The sequence below is a fragment of the Monocercomonoides exilis genome (genome assembly GCF_001643675.1).
Source record: "Monocercomonoides exilis strain PA203 chromosome Unknown scaffold52-633478, whole genome shotgun sequence".
NCBI lineage: Eukaryota > Preaxostyla > Oxymonadida > Polymastigidae > Monocercomonoides > Monocercomonoides exilis.
The window spans coordinates 138,826-161,165 of NW_027150597.1; the positions used below are offsets into that span (position 1 = coordinate 138,826).

General features: G+C 35.7%; 4 protein-coding genes across 4 annotated transcripts; 3 read left to right on the forward strand and 1 right to left on the reverse strand.

Moving 5' to 3' along the window:
• Nucleotides 1–153: 153 nt before the first annotated feature.
• MONOS_8937 (putative Kinesin-associated protein (KAP)) lies at nucleotides 154–4,311 on the reverse strand (the record flags this gene model as incomplete). Its single annotated transcript, XM_067879387.1, has 5 exons — nucleotides 154–489; nucleotides 689–1,047; nucleotides 1,261–3,861; nucleotides 3,925–4,085; nucleotides 4,139–4,311. 5 exons carry the CDS (start codon nucleotides 4,309–4,311, stop codon nucleotides 376–378), a joined length of 3,408 nt encoding a protein of 1,135 aa, XP_067720608.1. The 3' UTR covers nucleotides 154–375.
• A 110-nt stretch (nucleotides 4,312–4,421) lies between these two features.
• On the forward strand, nucleotides 4,422–6,146 carry MONOS_8938 (uncharacterized protein; the record flags this gene model as incomplete). The annotated part of the gene is made up of 6 exons (XM_067879388.1): nucleotides 4,422–4,506; nucleotides 4,570–4,636; nucleotides 4,726–4,796; nucleotides 4,843–4,978; nucleotides 5,070–5,414; nucleotides 5,468–6,146. 6 exons carry the CDS (start codon nucleotides 4,422–4,424, stop codon nucleotides 5,991–5,993), a joined length of 1,230 nt encoding a protein of 409 aa, XP_067720609.1. The 3' UTR covers nucleotides 5,994–6,146.
• A 4-nt stretch (nucleotides 6,147–6,150) lies between these two features.
• On the forward strand, nucleotides 6,151–8,717 carry MONOS_8939 (uncharacterized protein). The gene is made up of 7 exons (XM_067879389.1): nucleotides 6,151–6,444; nucleotides 6,510–6,578; nucleotides 6,642–7,418; nucleotides 7,583–7,765; nucleotides 7,827–8,035; nucleotides 8,151–8,279; nucleotides 8,389–8,717. The coding sequence occupies exons 1-7, from the start codon at nucleotides 6,252–6,254 to the stop codon at nucleotides 8,581–8,583; spliced, it is 1,755 nt and encodes a 584-aa protein (XP_067720610.1). The 5' UTR covers nucleotides 6,151–6,251; the 3' UTR covers nucleotides 8,584–8,717.
• Nucleotides 8,718–11,681: 2,964 nt separating this feature from the next.
• Nucleotides 11,682–17,792, forward strand: MONOS_8940 (uncharacterized protein; the record flags this gene model as incomplete). Its single annotated transcript, XM_067879392.1, has 1 exon — nucleotides 11,682–17,792. The coding sequence occupies one exon, from the start codon at nucleotides 11,682–11,684 to the stop codon at nucleotides 17,790–17,792; it is 6,111 nt and encodes a 2,036-aa protein (XP_067720611.1).
• Between the last annotated feature and the right edge of the window lie 4,548 nt (nucleotides 17,793–22,340).

Genomic DNA, 22,340 nt, shown 5'->3' on the forward strand with positions numbered 1-22,340 from the left:
TGTGTTCTGTAAAAACAAAAAGAGCTGTCAAATCCGTCTCTCTTTGAGATATCAAAATATCGCTTGCAAAAGCAACAGATAATTTAAAATTAAAGCATACGCTTCCTTGAGGTTCAGGAATTTTGTTTACTGAACGAAAAAATAGGCAAAATGCATCCATAAGAAATGAAATGAATTAAATTAAGGGTATGAAGAAAATTTATCTGAAATGCTTAATCGTTACAAAATACAAAAGAAAATTTCATAATTAATTTTCAAAAATGAAATTAATGCATACATAAAAAGATATAACAACAAAAAAGGAAAATAAGTTTTGTTTCAAATTTCACTATTTCTTAAATTACTCTCAAATTCCAAAATTTGAAAAGTTAGTTTTTATTTCTTATCAACTGATCCTGATTCTTCTTGTTCCAGCGCATTAATCCACAATTTATTGTATGTTTCAAATCTTCTGTTTTTAATTTCTTTTGCTAGAGATGCATCAAGGTCCTGTCAAGAATTAATTGTTGATTCAATAGTGATCAAAGTAATAGAGAAATAAAAAATTAACGAAAATGAAATTAAATTTAAGTCAATGTAAAATTAAAAAGATCTTCTTTCTTTCTTTTTTTAAAAAGAAATAAAGGATAATAACAGCTCTTCCTCAATTCCTTTAATATCTTTTCTTTTTATAAAAATTATAACACACTGAGAATATATCCAAAGCATCGTCAGCCACACGTGCTAAGATTTCGTCATCGACATCATAAATAACAGATATGTAGAACCCAACCAGCATCATCTTAATACTCCCCTTTTCCAATTCTTCTTCTTCTTCCTCTTCTTCTTCATTGTTATTGCTATTGCTATTGTTCTTTTCTTCTTTTGCATTTTTCACTGGAATTGAAGAAGAAGTAGAAGAAGATAGGTCTTTTGTTTGGCTTGTTTGCTGATGTGTTCGCTTCTTAAAGCGCTTTGTGAGGATAAACGAGCGCGTCTGAGGGAAAAGCAGGAAGTTGTAGAAGATAAAGAGACTCTGGCTGAATATGGCAGGGTGATGGTGCTTGTCTGAAGAAATACAGACAGGATTTAAAATAAACAAAGAAACAAAGAAACAAAATAATAAATTAATAAATTAATCAATAAAATTTAAGTAAAATACATAAACTCCATAATATTCATAATAATTATTTCTGAAAACAAAAAAAAAAAAATTTTTTTTTTCCCCTCTTAACTCAAACACAAAAAAAATCCCATCTCGACACAGAAAATCTCGCATACGAGAAAGTATTCTTGCAAACAATGCCACTGAGTCGTGTGAGGCGAACGACGGAATAAACTCTTCGATTCCTGAGAGCGTGACAACCAGCCTCAAAATCTCTGCCACAAGATCATCCACTGCACTGCTCTGGGCAGAACTGGCAGCAGCAGCAGAAGAGGAGGTGGATGAGGAAGAGGAAGAGGAAGAAGAAGAAGATGATGATGATGAAGCAGAAAGTGTTGATGAATCGCCCGAATTGTCAGAAAAAATAGCTTGGAGTGTCTTCGTTGAGGCAGAGACAGACAAAGTCCTCTTTCCACTTCGCTCACCTGCAAGTGACTTTGATCTGCCTTGTTCATCACTCCCACGAACTGTTGTTGAATTCCCCTTTGTTCTTCCTCCTCCTCCTCCTTCTCCTCCTTCTCTCCCCCATTCTTCTTCTCCCTCTCTCCATTCGCCAAACCACCCTTCCTTCACCAGCAGCATCAGCATCTTCTGCAGCAGATTGAGCAGATCGCATTTCTTCGCCGTTGCCACAAGCGACGCCTCGTCCAAGTCAACAGACGAAACAATAGAGAAAATGTGCGGAAGAAGCGGATGCATAAACAGAGAGGATTTAAAGGCAGAGGAAGAAGAAGAGGAAGAAGAAGAAGAAGAAGAAGAAATGTTGTGTTCCTTTGTCACTCCGCTTCTCTTCTCCTGCTCGTCTGCCTGGATGATGCTCTTTGCATAGTCCACCAGAAGCGGAATGGCCTGCTTGACTTGTGCGACGTGCTTGGAGCAGTTCATCGAGAGCGCTCGAAGAAGCCGCAGAACAGCAGAAAAGACAAGAGCAGCTTGTGAGTGAGAGGATGAGGTAGATTGAAGTGAAGAAGAAGAAGAAGAAGTTGAGTTAATTTCCTTGTGTGTTGCATCCAAAGTGCAGAAAACAGAAGGCGGGACAGCGACGACAAGCTGTGTGATTGTTGGGATGGTTGTGCTCTTGTTGAACGAAGAGACGGCTTCGGCTGCATTTTGGGAGGTGTGGATGAAGTGTGTCAGAAGTGATGACACCTCTTTGAGGACTGCTTGAAGCAGGGAAAAGGAGTGTGATTGTCGAAGTGATGTTGAAGAAGAGGAAGAGGAAGAAGAAGAAGAAGAAGAAGCACCTTTTGAGGAAGGGCGTCTGGTTGAGCCAGCAGGAGGAGAAGGAGAAGGAGAGGAAGAAGAAGAAATGCCTTCACTCCCTTCTTGCTGAGCCTTTGAGCTGCAGAACGAAAGCGCTGCAAGCAGAAACGGCAAAGTGCTTCTGACAAATTCAGTGCTGGAGATGATTAAGTTAGCACCAGCTTCAGTCTGAGTGAGATTGAACAGAATCTGCAGCGCCATCTGCGCGTCTCTTCCGGCACTTCTGAGCGGCTCTTGAACACCGTTCTCAGATTCAGAGTCAGATATCTTCTTCTTTGAGGAGGAATGAGAAGAAGAAGAAGAAGAAGAAATGGAAGAAGAAGAAGATGATGATGATGAGCTTTTTGAAGAATCAGAAAAAGAAGCCAATTTCAAGTCGAAATAGTCGTTAGCCACGTTGGCGAAGTGGTCGAAGATCTGAAGCAGCTTCTTGATCAGGTCTGTTTTTGTGGACAAATAGAGAGAATTCTCTTTGTTCTGACTCATCTCGCAGATGGAAGAGAGAAGCGTGGACGTCAGCCGCTCAGAACGCAACGAAGAAGAAGAAGAAGGCGAAGAAGAAGAAGAATTAGCCATCAGCAGATGGGAGCATATCTTGTTCATAATCGACGTCCCGAAGTTCGAGTCGTAATATGCCGATTGCTTCTTTGACGAATAGCCAGCTGCCACTTGCAGACTGTGTGAGGTTAGTCTCTGGAGCATTTTGATGCACGTCTTCACGAGCGACGGATGGCCCACGCAGTCCATCAGCACCAGCAGCACGGGGACGATCCCCCGTTCTCTCTGCGCTGCTTCTTCGGCAGGGCAGTTGAGAGAAATGTTGTTGAGCGTGGTGATGGCGGAGAAATACATCTCGTGCATAGAAGGGTTGATCGCATCGTCAGCTGCAGGAGAGAGCGAAGATGATGATGATGAAGATGATGAAGATGAAGGCGAAGATGAAGGTGATGGCTTGCGCGGATTTGAAGTGCTTGAGTCATTTCTTTGGACTGAAGAGGAGGAAGATGCTTGTTGTTCTGCTTTCTTTCCTGCGGTTTTGTGGATTTTCAGCTCGTTTTTCAGAAGATCCACAAAAAGCTGAGAGATGTGCAAGGCCCTTAATTGAGGCTGTAAGTCCTTTTGGTACGAAAGAGTGCTAAAAAACATCAGGACCATTTCAACAGCATTACTAGACCCTTTCGCTCCATTGTCTCGCCGCTCTCGAATGAAACGAAGAAATGCATTAATCAGTGAATTTTTTCCCAGCAAACTAGCTCTGTTGGACGAATTCTGCGAGAGCTCAAGTATCAAAGAGATAGATTTTGCCTGTTTCATTTGATCTTCATCGTAAAGAAGTTCAATATAATGATCAAGATCTGACAGTTTAGCTTTTTCAGTTGTTTTCTCACTATTATATTGTTTACGAAACAAAGACGCAATAAGGTTATCAGAATATTCCTTTTCTGGAGCTGCGTCTGAAATTTAAATGAAAAAAAAAATATGTGATAATTTCTAAAAAACAAAATGAAATATTTTACCATAAGAAAGTCCGAGAGCAACTTGTTGATTATACAAATCCTTTAATTTATGTTCAAGAAGTTTAAGTTTACGAAGCGGAATCAATCCTTGTAAATTTTGAGCAATGTTAACAGCTACCTGCCTGAAATTTGAATAGTCTGCAAGAGGTGGAACAGAAACTCTAAAAGAATTTTAAAAAGTTAAAACATATAATTGAAGTAATAAAATTCATGCCGTTTTGCCAATGATTTTTTGTCAACATGAACGACGGTGTTTGAAGCATCAAGAAGAAGTGTTTCCACTGTTGTTCTCACAATAATTGAAGATTCCTCTGGTAAAATATCTATGCCCTTAAAAAGTTGATTGCGTTGAATCTTTTTTGCATCTTGTATTGATCTCCTTTCCATTCAATTTGGAAAATTAGCAATTACGCCAGTTTTTTGTTCCTAAATTTTAATATGGGCGACAAATGCCATAAGAAAAACATATGTGCTCATGGGAAACCTTTCATGGGGTAATGATAGCTATTTGGAGCCTTACTAATTTTGGAGGACGCCCAAAACCTCTTCATGTTTTGATAATGATAACTTTCGTTTCAATTTGTTTGTATTTTAATTCATCATTGCAAAAATAGAAATAATTTGTTTATTTCATGCTTTGAAAAGTGATTTCTTTATGTTCATGGTTCATTGCGTCAATATTTCTTTACAATGCATATTTAGCTGAAATATAGTTTGCGAATTATTTGAGTCAAATTTTATTATTAATTTTATGTTATGGATTGTTTCCTTCAAATTTACTGAAAATATAAATTTAAAAAGTGATAATTTTGCATTTGGGGATTGCTTTCTTCAAAACTACCGCAATTATACAATGTCTTATCCCCTTGCAGGTTTTTAATGTTTTGTTTTTCAATTTTTTGTTAAGTTTTTTTTTAGAAGTTAAACGTTCAACTTGCATTCATCAATTTGATGTTATCGTTGTTCCAATACTTTCTCCTAACATTCCTAAGGAATATATGAGTGAAGTGATTGGGACCGTCATTCCATATCAAGCAACAATTATTGAACTAACGTTTGAATTTTTGAAAATTTGCGATTGATTTTTATCAACTTGAGCATATCATTTTTTTTATGAAATATTTTGTGTATTTGCGCAAATGAAGAGGTGATTTGTGCTCTCTGAAAAGTCGGTTGGACACAAGCTGGCCTGCTCCTCCAACTGAGGATGGATGGCTGGAAGGAAATGAGACTTTGCAAATCAATTCTCAAGTGCTTACAAATGGAGAGGTTGAATCCAGGGGGTTGCAGAAGCAATGCTATTTTGATGTTCGAGAAGCTCAGCTGTATATTCGAATGAATAACGAATCGAGTCATTTTGATTCTAAATTAGATTTGGCAATGAAGTCATTCGCTTTGCTTAATGAATCATTATCAATTGATGAAGGCAATATCATCACCAAAAAGTTTAAGACAATTGAAGCATTTGCACGAAAAGTGTCATGTAGAATGTTTGTGATGCATCTATTTTAAATTTATTCATTTATAAATTTCTCATGTTTAGTTATTCGTTTGTAAGCCCTCTTTCAATCAACAAATCTTCTGAATTTTCATTGTTAAACAGTTCCCTGCAATCTTCTTTATTTCCTTTTCTTCGCATTCATAGCAATTTTAATAACGGCAATAAATTCACAAATCATAATCTTCATTCGCATTTATCTCCTCCATTAGGTTCCACATCGCTTCTCTCTCTCAACTCTCACATTCACAACGACATTTCATCATTACCCAATCATCAAACATCATTTCACTCTCCGTTTTTCTTTTCAAAAGAGACAGGAAATATTTCATTAATGTCCTCTTCTGATGAAACAGGTGAATTGAACGACAGGCATTCATCAATCATGCTTGAACCACCAACTCAAACACTTGTGACAGATATATTTCTACTCATACTTCTTTTTCTTATTCCAAGCATAATTATAATCCCGACCATCATATGGCTTGTTGGATGGCTATTTATTTCTATAACAAAAAGCTGCAGACAACCAAGAATAGAAGTTGGTCCATTGGAGCTTGTTGAAGAATAAATGATGAAAGTCAATTTATTATTATTATCTTTTGTTTTCATTTTTTTCGTGTATTTTTAATAATTTTTCGTCAAAGCTTCTTATTGAGATTATATGTAAATAGTTTTTTAGTGTTATCATTAGTTATATTCAAAAATACTCTTGTTAAGCCATAACTTTTTATTCAAAATTTTTGTTTTAATATTTTTGAGTTTTCAAGGGTTAATAACGTCGTTAACAATATATCGTTAAAATATTGTTCAAAAAATTAATAATATAATGTCATTGCCGAGACGTTCTGCAACACCACCATTTCAGTCAACGAAAAAACAAATTTTATCGCAAAAAGACCAGCAAATAATCGCAAGCCTTCAAGATAAATTGGCTGAACAGCAAGCTGATATACAATCTCGTTCAAGCTCCATTCAAGATCTCAGAAAGAACATGGAGCTTCTTTCATCGAAGTTTAGAGGTAAATTAGGAAAATTGTTTTTCCTTAACCATTTTAAATGTTCTCATAAAATAAATAAATACTAGGTGAAAAAGATCAAATGAAGGATCTTCAGCAGCGCCTTGATGAAGCAAAGAGGCGAATAGAATATCTAGGTTAGTTTTGATATTAATTTGTCCTTTTTTGTATTTTTTTTTAAAAAATCATATTAAAACTAGAAAATCAGCTTTATGCTGCTCAGCAAGACGCCTCTCTTTCGGTGTCTTTGAAAGAAAAATTAGAAGGAAAAGAAGTTGAACTTCAACAGTTATCAGAGAAAATTCAATATTTGACTCAGGCAATTTCTGAAAAGAACATGGAAATAAAAAGATTGACAACGAGGGAAGAAGACCAAACTCAAGAAATACGAATGTTGAAATCAATGATTGATAAAATGGAAAAAGAAAAAAAAGAAGACAAATTAGAGTTTGAGCAAAGTATCAATAAATTACAACTTGCAATGGCTCAGCTGACATCAACACAAAAAAGACTTCAAAGCGACCTTGAAACAAGTGATCAGATGAAGAATGAATTCGAAGCAAAATGGAAATGCGAGCTTGAGAAAGTGAGTCGATTGGAAGGTATTTTGAGAGAGAAAGAGAGAGAATGGAATGAGAAGCTTCTGATAGAAAAGGAGAGAAGAGAGAAAGAATTAGAAATGTCAGCAAAAGAAAAAGAAGATGAAATGAGAAGATTAAATTCGGTGATTGAGAAAGAAAGGTTAGAAAAAGAAAGGATGAAAGTGTTGGGATTAGAAAAGGAAGAAGAAAAACAGAGGGAAACCGGAGAAGTTGTGGCAAAAATGAAAGAATGGAAGAAAAAGATGGACGCCATGGAACAAAAACTGAAAGATATGGAAAAGAAGCTTATGGATGAGCAGGCAACAAGCAAACTTCTTACACAACAAATTGCTGAAGAAAGGGATGAATCATCAAAAAGAATACACGAGCTGGAAGGTATGAAACTACGAATTTGAATGTCTCTAATTAAAATACCAATAAAATAATTTACATAAAAACAATTTTTTTTGCCTGTTTATTTATTTCTCAATCTTAATATTGCTTTATTTGTATACGCTCCTCAAATTTACTTTATCTTTTTTTCAACTTGCAACAATCAGATGTGATTAATTCACTTCGCAAAAGTCAAATGGCACAATTCGAAAAGCAAAAGGAAGCGTTGGAAGCAGAGAAAAAAGCATATGAAGAGGAAATACGGCAAAAACAGAGAGAAGAAAGAGAGAAAGAAAGAGCATTCAAAGAAAGAGAGAACAAGCTGAAAGAAGAAGTCAGTCGAATGGAAGGTACTATTTCATTGAATTGCTTGCTTTTAATCTTTTTTTATTGTTAAATACAAATTAAAAGCTCTTATAATGCCGTTGAAGCAGCGACTCAGTTCGTCTTCTGTGATTGCTGAGCAACAGCAGAAGACCATTCAAGAGCTGAGAGAAGAGATTGCAAGGCTCAAAGCGAAGGAGCCTGATGCTGATGAGAAGATGAAGAGAGTGAGAGAGTGCGAACGGCAGATGAAAATGGCTGTCGAAAAGATTGGAAAAGCAGTCGTGGCAGTGGAGGTTTGATGAAAAGCGAAAACTTTTATTTTATTTTATTTTATTTTTTCAAAAAAATGCAACTTTCAAAATTATTCCTGCTGTTTATTTATTTTCTGAACTTTTTTCATTTGCAAAGAGCGATTTGACATGTCTCTGTTGCATGAATGTGTTTGACAATCCAATGACGCTGATTCCGTGTGGCCATGTGATGTGCGAAAAATGCTGCAAGAAGTCACGAAACGAAAAGGGAGAAATTATCTGCATCGTATGGATCACTCATATGTTTTATTGACATTTGCTTTTTCTTCTTCATTCTTTAATTTTTTATTTATTTATTTTTTTTTCAATTGTTCAATTTGCTTGCACTCTTTCAGGAATGTCAAAGCAGCCAGCCTCTTCAAACAGACCGCTCGTCTCCTTCCTCTTCTTCGACTTCGTCAATAATTGCAACTGCAATTATACCAAACAAATTACTTGATAATACAATAGGAAAAGTGACATTTCAAAAACAGGCTCTTACAGATCTTCGTCATGTTGTATCAACTCTAATATCAACTGCCACTGAATAAACTGAGCTTGAACATATTCATTTAAGTCTCCAAATTTATCTGTTTATTCACTTCATCGAACCATTACACTTTATTCTTTTTGTTCATTTCAAATGTTTTTTTTTCAATTGAATAAAAGAAATTGTTTTTGTTTATCTTTCTTTAAAAGCATATAATTATGATGTCTTAATATATTGATATTGTTTGTGAAAAACAAACTGACTTTCTTATCTTTCTAAATCGAGCAATAATTCAAAAAATAATAATGGGCAAAATCAATAAATATTTCTAATTTCGAGGATTGCCACACGCTTCTGAGCCATCGTAATCTTGCAAAGAGTGGGCAACAATGGAAATTATTATTAATTCTTTTTATTTCTTGTTGATAAACTGAATTGTTGAAAACACTTCTAAAAAGGAAAAATGCTTTCAATCAGCTAATTGCATTTAAATATAATGAGCGTCAACAGCTTTCAAATCAATAATACGTATTTATTTGAATTTCTGTTGTTTTATGCGAATATTGATAATATTTATAATAATCCAAAGAAGTGATTTTTTTCATTTTTGTGGGTATTAATGATGCAGAAATATTCTATAATAATGCTTTTTTCGTTGATCAATTTTTTTTAATATTAATTTGAAAAGGAAAAAGTTATGAGATCGCTTTGGCTTGGAGAAGAATTTATTGAAAAGTCATTTTTCTCAAAATATTGAAAACTAAAATCTAACAGATGCAGCTGTGTTCAGTGGAATTGTTTCAAAAAAATACGTGTGCTTTCTTTTTCAATTTGAATTTTTGTTGGAGTTGATGTTTATCAATTAATTTTTGCTTGGATTCAAATGAATGTTTTCTCCATTCAAAGTTAATACCTAATATAAAGAGCGGTATCTGTTGCTCAAATTATTATCTAATTTTTTTATTGTGTTGAATATTAATACATAAATATTAATTTGTTTATCTGGATTTGAAAGAGAAGAAGACAATTATAAAGGTGATTGACATTATGAGCATTGTCAATTAAGGAAAGAAATTCCAATTTATCGTTACCAAGATATATCACTTCTCATGGAGCTGCTTGATGCTTCCTGAATTGCAATTTGAAGGAGCAATTACTCAGTACTCAATTCAGATCAAATTTTGTATATTTTGGTTTTACACATCGATGATTACTTGGAACACGAATTGTGTTATATTATGGATAATTGCAACAATAAGAACATTTCAATCGGATAATGTTGTTACGAAAACTTTCTCAACAAGGAATGAATCAATGAAAGTTTTACAAAAAGAAACCAAATTAATTGTCTGGCAAAATGGAACTGATATAACAGCAATCCAGACAAATATAAGAAACAACTGTTTGCAATTAAACGATGCTTATTTTAATTTTTAACTATTCAAAAAATTTTTTAATGGATGATTCTGACTTTAAACATTCTTTGAATTATCAATTTGATTTTGGCTATTGCACAAAATAATTAATTCATTGATTGTTAATTCGTCAATTTTAGGTTCTATATTTACAATAATAAAAACTTGTTGCTACTTAATGAATACATCTATTTTTATTCTGGAATGCGAGTTAACACAGCAAATTATGCAGCCAATATATGTGTTTGACTCATATTCAACTTTGAGCATGGAATCTTGCATTCTTTTAATTTCAGACACACTGAATTGTTCGCCATTTCTATCTTGTTCCGGAAAACTGCTAATTTCGAACATATCCTTAAAAACAAAGAAAATACACACTGCAGTGAATTCATTGGTGAATTCTCCTTTTGACTGCATCAATCAAAGAACAAGGGTGAGCATTACTGTTGCATTTTCTACAGTGAATTCATTTCAAGTGGTTTCAAAAGATTCACTCTTCAGTTCAAGTTCATTATCAACAGCTTTATTATATGATTGCACATTTAGAAATATCTCTGGGTCACATGTTAAGGGAAAAGAAAAGAGGACACGACATAAATGTGAAAATATTATTACCAGTTGCACTTTCAACAATGTTGAAGATGATCTCTATGGAATAATTGTATCATCAATAAATGAAGGAAACTCTGCTTGCGTTTTCAACACTACATTTCTGAATGATTTCCGCTCTGGACAAATAGAGGAATCAAATAATAAAACTATGAAGCAGCAAATTCTTCAAGAAAATGAAAACTACATCTTCAAAGAATGCGAATGGCATTCATGTGTAGCTTTAACTGGAAATGAGCGCAAAACAACAAGTTCAAGCGGAGCTGCAATTTTTATCAATGGACAACTGTCTGCTTCACTAAATATTGATTCGTGTCTATTTATGGACTGCAACACAAGCACAGATGGAGGAGCTATTTTGAGCTTGTACATCAGAAGCTTTGTTATTACAAATTCTTCGTTTGAAACGTGCAAGACTCAATCATATGAAGCAGGAGGAATATGCGTATATCACACAAGTGAATGCCTTTCAATGAGTTGCATCAAATTTGAGAATTGCTCTTGTCAAACTTATGGAGGAGGTGTGATGATGCAGCAAGATGCCTCTATTAGTAATTCATGTATGTTCATGGATCATGAACTTGAAAAATCATTTCAATATAATAATTGCTCATTTGTTCGATGTGAATCAAATTCTGTTGATGGGGGAGGAATTGAAATATTCGATAATTCTTCTATTTTTTTGAATTTCAGAAGTTGCTCATTTGAATTATGTAGTTCTTTTAAAAATGGAGGAGGGATTTCAGCATCTTTATCAGGAATAACAGAACTGAATCCAAAATTGTTTTATTTTTGTGCATTCAAAGGAAATAGCGGTAATGGCAAGGATGTTTATCTTGAAAATAGTGATGTCTGTTTGACTGAGTCACCATTTGTGGAATCTTTCACACTTACTGAAGGTGGAAACCACTTATATCTTTCAAATCATGGATGGAATAAGCAAGAATGGCTTCCTTATGGCTTTTTAAGAAAATATATTGTTGGTGAAATAGGTTCAAACACAGAGACTTGTGGATTTTCTGTTGAAGAAGGGTGCAAAACATTGGAAATAGCTTTATCCAATAATTCTGGAGAAAATCATGTAAAGGCGTTGATAATTGTCGGAAATTACAACTTGTTTCACACAAACGGGATGAGCTTTAATGAAATAGATATGTTCATAACTGGACATAATTTGAAAGGTGACCATTCACAACTATTAAATGCAGGGATAGTATCGGGGAGCTCAATGTTCACTGTAACTTCATGCACGTTAGAGGTAACTAATGTGGAGATTGTTCATTGTAGTAATGGCTTTGGGAGGACTCTTGTTACTGGGGATGATCAAGGAGTGATTATTTTGAAAAGAGTTCAAATTGGATCATTGAAAGAATCTGCACAGACAGCGATTGAAGAATCACCTTTCTTCGCAGCATATGGGCAGATACAATTTTTCGAGTGTTGCATCACCGGGTTAAGGTTAAATAGAGTGGCACTTTTTGAAGGAGCAACAAACGTGCTGCTTGAAGATACAGAAATATCAAACATCATCCGCAAGGAAGGAAATGGAGCAATATTTGATCCAACGATAGGAGAGATGGAGATATGGGAATTGAATAATATAAGTTTGAAAAATTGTCAGTGTGAGAACGGTAATGGAGGAGCCATTTTTGTGCGTATGGAAAAAGGTGGATTGATGCATGTGGGAAACGTTCAAAATGTCGAGATGAGAGAGTGCAAGGTGTCAATAGAAGAGGAAGCAAAAAGAAAAGGTGGAGGGATATTTATTGATATTTGTGATGATCAAAGTGGATTTGAATTGAATAATGTACTATTTGAAGGATGTGAAGCATGGAAAGGGAAAAAGTTGTTTTTAAAAACTTCAAATTTGAAGCGAATTGTGAATGAGGTGAGCATTGGATGGACAATGACTGATGCAGAAAAAATAAAATTGGACGATCTGAATGGATTCGAGGGAGACACAACTGGAGAAGAATATGAAATTCCACTGGTTGTGTATCTGTGGAATAATATAAGTGAAACAGTTCATATTAATGGCATAGGAGGCTTCGATTTCAGTGGATGCGGATATGAAGAGGCACCATGTGCTTCAATTGATTGGGCAATAGGAATATGGTGCAATCCATCACCTTCAAACGAATGGAAATTTTTAATGGAAACTGAAGTTGATATTAATAATGCTATTTGTTTAAGTATTTCTTCAACAGACGCTGCTTTGAGAGTCATTGGAAAACAAGAATTGACGTCAATTTCTATGGAAAATGCAATTGGAGTCGATCAGCAAACATCAATTATATATTCAAATATTGAATTAACTTTCGAAAAAACTTTTTTTCAACTGCCAAATGTTATGAAAGAAGGAATTAACCAATTATTCTGGAGTAGCTCTAACTTAGAACTGACAAATTGCATGTTCGAATTGAAAGAAGGGACAACGATCGGATATTCATTAATAGAAATTGAAGGAGGCTCACTTGAGGGAACATGCGTTATATTTGGCTCTGAACTTTTTGAAACTGTTGTTGAAACGGGATGTAGTCTGATATCAGTTTCCGGAAGAATGAAATTAGAGGAATGGAACTTTTTCAGCTGTGTGCAGAAGGACGGAAATGGTTCGTGCATTGACTTGAAAAGAGTGAGTCAGATAGATGGAGCAAGCATGAAGAACTGCTCATTTTGTGATTGTGAATCCCGAGGAGTGAATAGAGTTGGTGGAGCGATGGCAATAGAAGTTGAGGGAGATGGATGGTTGAGTGTAGAGAATTGCACATTTTTCGAGTGCAAAATCGGACAAGGAGTGGAAGACAACAAAGGTCTTGGTGGAGGATTCTATGTTGAATGCGCTGGAGGAAGATCAGGAATTCGCCTTGTTGATTTACAGTTTCAAGGTTGTCAAGCTTGGAGAGGAAAGAATATGTTTGTTTCAGGGTGGAATCTGAGTGAAATTGTGAATAAGGAGCACTTCAAATGGGAGATGAGTGAAGGGGAGTTGGGATCATTGGATGAGCTGTGTGGATGGGAGAGGAAGACAACAGGAGAGGAATATGTGATTCCGCTTGTTGTGTATTTGTGGACGAACTGGAGTGGAAATGGATTTGTCTCGAATGAAAATGAAGGAGACTTCAGTGGGTGTGGGTATTTAGAAGCCCCATGTTCATCAATTGATCACTTAATTTCTCTGAGATATGGTTCACTTGAAGAAGGGGAAACACACATCAAAATAGTCGGATCAGGATTGCTTCAGAAATCAACATCGCTGCTGTCATCATCATTAATCACTCCTATTGTTTCAGTTGAAGGAGAGAGAGAAGGAACAGGTCTTAAAGTGAAAGAGGGAGGAATAAATGAAGATGAAGAAGGTGTGGGGATGATTTCATCGAATATAATTGTTTCGTTCTCCAATATTTCATTTTCTCTTCCTAATGAACTTGCTTCTCATTCATCACTTATTCACTCAACTTCATCTTCAGCAACACTTTCAATCAAGAGGTGCTCATTTGTTTGCGAGGATTCAGCAAAGGAAACGAAATATTGTCTGATAAAAGCAGATGGAGGGAAAGTGGTGATTGAGGATTGCACATTTTCAAATTTCCGACTGGTGAAAGGGTTTATTGAATTCACAACAGATGTGAAGAGTGTTGATGTGGTGAATGTGTCGATATCGAACACAACAATATCTGGATGCAGTTTAATATCACTGAGTCAGTCTTCCTTAACAAATATGTTAATCGAGAAAGCAAAAGAAAACACAGAGCAAAGAATAAGAGTGAATGATTCCTCGTTCACAAACATCACATGTTTAGAGAACAGAGCATGTATGATGAATGTTGGATCATTTTCATCTGGAATGGAATGTGTGGTGGAAGGGTGTGTGCTCACAAAGTGCATGAGCGAGAGGAGTGAAGAAGGAGGAGGGATGAAGATATGCATGAAGAGAGAAGAGTCTGTGGTGAAAGTGAGTGGGTGTTCATTTGGGATGTGTGTTTGCTCAATAGGCAATGGAAGAGGAGGAGGGTTGATGATTGATGCGCTTGATCCAAATGTGGAATGTTTTAACACTGAAATACAACCACTTGAGCTGAGACTGGAGTATATCCGATTCATGATGAATGATGCGTTTGTGGGGAAGGATGCGTTCATCCGGTGTAACTCAATTGAGTTGCAGTTGAATGAAAGGCTGTTTGGACTGGACTTCAGCCAGGAGGCACTGAAGGGGGAGAACTCGATATATGGGTCAGACAAGGAAAGGGATGATGTTGATCTGATCCCGCTGATCACATTCTATTATTCTTCACAGGTGTTTGTGTGTGTGAATGGGAGTGACAGCAGGCAGTGCGGAGCACAGAATAAACCGTGCAAAAGTCTCAATAATGCTGTTGATCATATTGAACAAGGTGTTATGAATGCTATTCTGATTGATGGGGAAGGGACTGTGACAAAGGAATGTGTGATTGGAGATCTGAATGTGAACTCATACAAAAAGTCCCAAGCGATTGTGAAGTTGAAATCGGATATTGCGAAATCAGCAGAGAAGGATTGCATCATGGAGTTTATAAACGAAAGCGCAGTTGAGAGGTGCTCATTCGAGTTTGAAGACACTTTACAGACAACTCATAGCTTCATTCTGAAAGTGAAGAATGGATCAACAGAGATCCATAAATGTGAATTCTACTCTTCAGCAACAGCTGTTGAGATGAGGCTGAACAGTTCGGTTGTGAGCGTGGAAAGCGGAGAGCTGAAGATCTCAGAAACAAAATTCAAGGATTTGGAATCAGCAGGATCGGTGCTATTATTCAACAAAGAATCGAATGTGATTATTGATGAAACAAGAATGTCGAATATCAATTGTGAGGGAGATATTGTGAGTGTTGGAAGAAATGCGAAAGTGGTAATGAAGATCATGACGATTGAGAATGTGACTGTACTGTCTGAAGGGTGTGCGATTGGTATGGAAGATGCTGAGCAAGATATGAGTGTGCTGAACTGCACGTTTGGAAAATGCAGGAATTCGGTGGACAAGGGATGCATGATGCGGGTGAGTCGGTGCAAGGATGTGAAGGTTGAGATATGTGTGTTTGATGGAGAAAAAGAGGAGAAAGAAGCAGAGACAGTGAACGAAGGAAACAAGGGAAAAGAAGAATTATGTGAGTGGAGCGGCTCGTTGATTGACATTGAAAACAGCAATGTGGAGATGAAGGAGACAACAGTTATGAAGAGCAAAAATGGAGGGCTGTGGGTGAGCGGAGGCAGCTTGATGATTGAAAACAGCAAGTTTGAGAATAACAATCCATCTGTTGAGGGATATCCATCAGCGCGAAGGAATGTGATCTGCACAGGGAACAGCAAGATGAATGTTGCGAGTGTGAAAGGTGGAGACGGACTGAAAGATAACTCATCGCTTTGGATTTTGGATGAAGGATGTCAATTGGGAGGGATAGCATCAGAAAGAGGATCATCATTTTTTATCCCAGTTCTGGAAGGGGTGAAGAATATTTCTCAGCCAAATGGGAATGTGGAGTTGATGATTCATGGGAAGCTGCTTCTGCCATGTGATTTGTCAGTGAAAATGAGCATGAAAAATGGGGATGAAGAAGAAATAGTGAGAAAGCAAATTGATGAAGAAGGATTCATTTCAGAAAATGAAATATCAACAATTATTTCATGTTCAGAATTGGAGAAAGTGAGAGAAGAGACAGAAGTGAGAGTGTGCATTGTGTTTGGGAAAGCAGATTCTCCTTCATCGACAGAATCGTTCATCATCAAAAATAAAAGTGAGCCGAAGGTTAATGGAGATGAAAGGATTGTTGAGGAAAGGAAAGAAGGAAAGTCTTATTGGTTGTTGATTGTAATAATTATGGGTATCATGTTACTAATTTTTCTGATTGTATCTGTTGTTTTGATTGTTCGATGGAGAAAAGCAAAAGAAGAAGCGAAAAAATACAAGGAGATTGTGAATGATAATATCAGAAAAGATCCGAAGGCGTTCGAGATGGTGACAATGGAGATGTCGCCCGAGGAGCAGTGGAGGAGGGCAGAGAGGGAAGCAGAGAAGAAGAATGAGGAGAGGTTCAAGAAGAGGGTATATGAGAATAGCTTGGGACACTCGGAGTCATCAGAGCATCTTTTGTGTGAGAGTGGCTCCACTGAATATATTTTGGGAAAGGACTCAGACAAGATTCCTGAATGGGCATTGGAGAGGGTTGATGAGAAAGAAGAGGAAGAGACAAGAAAGAGAACACCATCACCATCCATCTCATCCATCTCATCCACTTCAACAACTGACTCAGATTCGACTTTTGTTCGATCAGAGAGTCTGTGCCCAACAACCTCATCCATGTCAAACTTGGTGGATGCGATGGCCTGCTCGTCTCCACACGAGAAGCTGATTGTGGATCTGAGGGATTCACTGTTCATGTTGCTGCATGGGAGGAACGAGAAGAAAGAGATGGCGATTGGCTCATTGAAGGAGAGAGAACAAACAGCTGCCCAAATCCTGTTCTGGGTGGCGAATCTGGCACTCCACTCCTTTGACGAGATGGAAAACGGATTGTCTTCACTGGTCAACCTCAGTCCCCACATTGTGCTGTTCTCAGAGCACATGGTGATCTGCATTGCCCTCCACTCCGACTGCTCTTCTTCATCTGATGATTCTGACTCTTCTTCCATCTCTTCGTCAACTGTTGTGACATCTGCCAGCGATGGTGATGATGATGATGATAGAGACTCGCTGCCCTCATCAGCGTTTGAGGATGCAGATGACAACTGGAAGGAGTGCCTGAGGTGGAAGGCGCCGGAGCTGCAGATGAGCAAGAAGATGGGGGCAACAAAGGAGTCGGTGGAGTTCTCGATCGGGATGATGCTGTGGGAGTGCCTGGCGCTCCAGATCCCGTTTGGGGAGTATCCGGCCGAGGTGGCAGGGCAGAAGATCGCGAACGGGGAAAGACCAAATATGGAGGGCATAAATACAGAATCGGAATTGATAGATGTGGCGAAAAGAGCAACATCGATGAATTGGCAGGAGAGGCCCACACTTGGAGAGCTGAAGAGAGAGTTTATTCAGCGATTTCCTGCAGGCGCAGCTATATTGACAATGTCAGATGCAATAGATTTGAATAGGAACAGGGACCGCAGAGAGAGAAACAGGGACAGTGGCAGCTGCGGCGATAGCGATTGCAGAGGTGGAAGCTTGGAGGAAACAGATTCGTTGCTTGGAGTCATTGCAATCTGCTCAGAAAAATTATGAGGTTAATTGGAGTTTTTGAAAGATAAATTACTTGAGATATTTATTCAAAGTATCGTAAACGAAAGAAAATTATGAAGGCTTGGAGTATGCGAAAGAAAGTCTGTTTATGAATGCTGTCATGATCCTTACAGCACGAATCCGAATTGCCGATCTGAGCTTTTGAGTAAAATTGCTCCAAGAATCAGCTTGCTTTAATACAAAATGCTTTTGCTGCGAGCACGAATGCTTGCCATTCATTTTTTTTTTTTTTTTTTTTTGTTGGTGCTTTTCATAAAAGGAGTTCATATTCATCTGTTTATTAAATTTTTGTTTTGTCTTGCAGCTAAAGACCTCGTTTGTGTATTTGAAAATGCTTTTGTTTTTGAATAAAGATTTGCACGTAATGACCTTGTGATCTCGTTGATGCTCCTCCCTTCCATTTCACAATCTTTTCATTTCACATGCAATTTTGTTCATTAGAATTTACAAAAATATTTTGAAGCTTCTGTATTCATAGCAAAAGTTTACAGTTATTCGGAAGAGCGAAGAAGAGTTACCAAAATGGATTATGAATAACAGAAAAAGTCAGAATTTGATGGCACAATGAGTTTAACAGTAGTTGTTGCTTGAAACGAAAATTTTGAAAAGAAACAATGGCAAAAAATATATCTTAAAAAAAAGGAATGAATGACCGACAACTGATATTCATTAGAGAATTCATTCAAAAATATTCATTCAAATATTTGAGTCTTGATTCTTTTATAATTCTGTGATAGATCTGAACTTTTAATAATGAAAATGAGACCGAATTATAATGTGTGTAAAAAAACGCAATCAAAAATGTGTGAAAATGAAAAAACGAAAAGATAATGGGTGTTAGGTTAGTGTTTTTATTGGCACCATTTTTTTATTGGCACCAAATTTTTGAAGTGATAAAATTCAAAAAATACAGACTCAATTAGCAAGAATAAACAAAATTTGGGTCAAATAGTCTTCGAATTTTTCTTTTTTCTGAACCTTGATCTGTAGAATTTTCTTCTTTGATATTATCCACGTCATCATGCAAAATTCTTCGATAAACACTTTTCTTCTTTGACTTAAATGAAAGAGTTTCTTCAATGTTTACTGTTTCTTCTTCGGCTTCGGAACATTCCGCACTTGTTCGAATAAAAATATCTTCTTCCAACTTTTCTAAGAAATCCTCATTTGTGAGCACTTTTCCGTAAAAATCAAAACGATTTGAATTAGTGGGCAAAGGAAATGAAGAGTGTTTGGGTAATTTACGTAAAACTGGTCCTGACGATCTAAACAAAACACCACTTGCATCTAATGCATCCTTAATTACTGATGGTGCGAATGCAGAGTGAAGAGCTTGAGGAAGGATGTCTGCCAAAGCCTTTCTGTTGGAAGAAACAGTTGAAGATTGAGGTATTTCTATTGATGAATTTAAAACAGATTTAAGAACAGCAAAAACACCTCTATCGAGAAATTGTGAAATATGTGTTGTGTGAGGAACAAATGTGATGACATCCACATTCAATTCCATAAATTTTCTCCAAATAATAGGGTTTGCACGAGAGCTGTGCGAATCAACGAATAGCAAACATCTCTCTTCAGTCAATTTCATCCTTTTCTTTCTTTCTAGTATTTCTGGAAGAAGAACACGCAAAGAGTATCGTTCGAATAAAGAAAAATTCATCCAACCATTCGTATTGCACCACACATCAAGCAAAGGAGATAGTAAAGGAGTCAACTCTTCCGGAACATTTGAACTTGGCCAAAGAACAATTGTAGGTAAAGAAAAACCATCCCTGGAATCAGCAGCCACAAGCGTCGCGTTTCTAACTCTCGAAGGAGAAAGGCAATAGGCTGATGGAGACTCCGAGGATGTTGCAACAAGTTTTTGACAATTATCAGATAATCTTAGTGATGTTTCATCCACATTATAGATTAACTCCCTTCAGTATTTGAACTTTGAATGCAAATCATCAAGCATTTCGTACCAAGGTTTCAAAACGTCTTGACAAGATGCTGCAAGACGTTTTGAATACAAAATTTTTGGCTTTTGCAATTTCAATTCTGGTTGATTTCCCAAGAAGGAATAAGCCGCGGTTTTTGAAATTTCTTTTTTTGGTGAAGCATCAACTGAAATCTCTGAATCTTCATCTTCTATCGCATTTTCAATCTAAATAGAAACAAATAAATAGAAAAAAGAATATTTAACAAACCAATTCTTTTGTTTTCTTCACTGTCAGGTTTGTTCCACACTTTGCTTCAATTTTAATTTCGTCTGTAACAATTTCCTTTTTTTCCTTGCGCAGCAATGACGGTCTTCCGACTTTGGCAACATCCCTGTCACTTTTAACAGCATTCACTGCATGGATGAGAGTTTTTTTTGAAAATTCACCGAAGTTGATCGCATCCACTAGCCTGGCTTTTCCGTCAATCAGAATTCGCGCCATTCTCTCGAGTCTATTTTCATAAATGCGATAGTTTATCGACGCCATTTCTGCTTGCATTTTTCTTTTTCCTTCTTCAGCTTTTTTTTTGATCATAAAAAAACCAATCAATTTTTTGGGTAATGATCAAAAAAAAAAGTCCATTTTAAGCAGCCAGAAGACATTTCAAGTTTTGATATATGAAGTATTTGCTTTTATAAATTTTTGTATATTCAATTTGTTTTTAAAAAGAATTTGTCATGTTTTTTTCATACGAAACTTTCACTAACATATTTAACTGTTGCCCCGAAATTAAATAAGCACATCTGTTCATCCGCTGATGATAAAAACAATTGTTTGTGCATATAATCTTTGTTTCTTATAGAAAATTATATCTTTCACAAAGAAATAGAAAAAAGGTGCCAATAAAAAAAAAGGTGCCAATAAAAACACTAATCTAATTTATGAAATAGGTGATTATTTTAAAAATCATAACATTTTTCGGGATGTTGATTCTTCAAAGATTGTTTGTCTTTGAATTGGGATTTTGTATTTTCATCAAAAATTTCATCAAATGTTTTCAAAAACAAATGTTTTGGCAAAAATAAAGATGAAGATATTTTTTATAAGGCATTTCACTTTTCAGTGTATATTTGGGCAGTTATTTTTTATATGATAATTTTTTTTTGGGTGTTCATAATTATGGAAATTCATTGTCATTTATCAAAAATTATCATTCAAATTTCAAATGTTAATCTTTCGTTTCAAAAGTTTTTGTAAGACGTGAAAAAAACAGCAGAGAAGTCATTAATATATATTTCACTTTTGATTGTTTATTTGGGGGAAAATACTGACTTTCAAGCTTTTTTTGCACAAAGCATGAAAAAATTGTTTCACTTATAACATTTTGTAACTCAACCAGATTTCAAATAAATATGATTTTCATAACTGTTAGCAAACATCATTGAAATAATAACATTATGTTGTGTGACGTCACATGTATTTCTTTAAATAAACCCATTTTTTCAAATTTTTGATCACAAAAAGATCATCTCAGATTCAAAATTTTTCAATGAAAATGCCTGCAGTCAAATATTTTGCCTCATTTATAAATTTTCATTACAAATATTCAAACCGAAATTTTTGACAGAAAAAATTTGATTTCAACGATGTTCCCATGAATAGTGACGAAAGAGAAACAGTTTAATGTGTGTCATTCAACAACAATTGGAAAAGTTTTTTTTCGATTCCTGCAAGAAAATAATTGAATGAAAATTATCACTGAATATTTCGTAAAATAACTTCATTCAATCAATCAGCTGTTCACACAACAATTAAGTTCAGCCAATCACAAGTTTAAATCATTTTAAAGCGAATTTCTCTATCTGTCTTTCTGACTTTTTTATTTCTAGATATTTATTGTTTTAAATAATGATTGTTATTTTAAACATTTTTTTCATTTAATCAATAATTTCGATTCGAAATATTGCTCCAAAATACACAAACATGAAAAAGAGCTGAAAATGAAACATAAATCTTTTTCTTCATTATGAACCAAAAAATTGAAGCACTATAAGTTTGAAAAATAAATATCGGATATTATTTTTATCATCACAACTTTTTTCTGGGTGTTGCTTATTCAAAGATTGTTTTCCTTTGGGAAGAGATAAAGTATTTAAATGTTAAAATGATCATTTCTGTTTCAGTGACAAATTCATGATCCGAAATGAAAATAAAGAGGTCTTGAATATGCCTGTTCACTTTTCATTGTTCTTTTATTGACATTCAAAAGAAATTTTCGAACCGAAATTGTCAAAAGAAAAAATGTGGTTTCATAAATATTTACCCATATTGAAAAAAAACCAAAGTCAGAATTAATTCTTTAGATAACTTTCCTTTTTCCTTCACCGCGATTATATGCATTCTCTTTCTTTTCATTGTCAGAATCATCGTTTTCAACATGGGACAAAATATTTGATTTCAGGAATTTTCATTGAAAAATCATGCACTTTTCATAGACTTTTTGAGAACAAAAAACAATATAAAAATGGGTTCATTTTTTGACATTCGTGAAATGTCACAAAACTTTTCTAATAACAACTTTTATGGCTATTTGCTGAAAAGAAAAACC

Coding starts and splice junctions, on each gene's coding strand:
- MONOS_8939 (XM_067879389.1), top strand. CDS start 6,252: ATGTCATTGCCGAGACGTTCTGCAACACCACCATTTCAGTCAACGAAA. Junction 8,036..8,150: donor AAGCAGTCGTGGCAGTGGAG/GTTTGATGAAAA, acceptor TCATTTGCAAAG/AGCGATTTGACATGTCTCTG. Junction 8,280..8,388: donor AGGGAGAAATTATCTGCATC/GTATGGATCACT, acceptor GCACTCTTTCAG/GAATGTCAAAGCAGCCAGCC.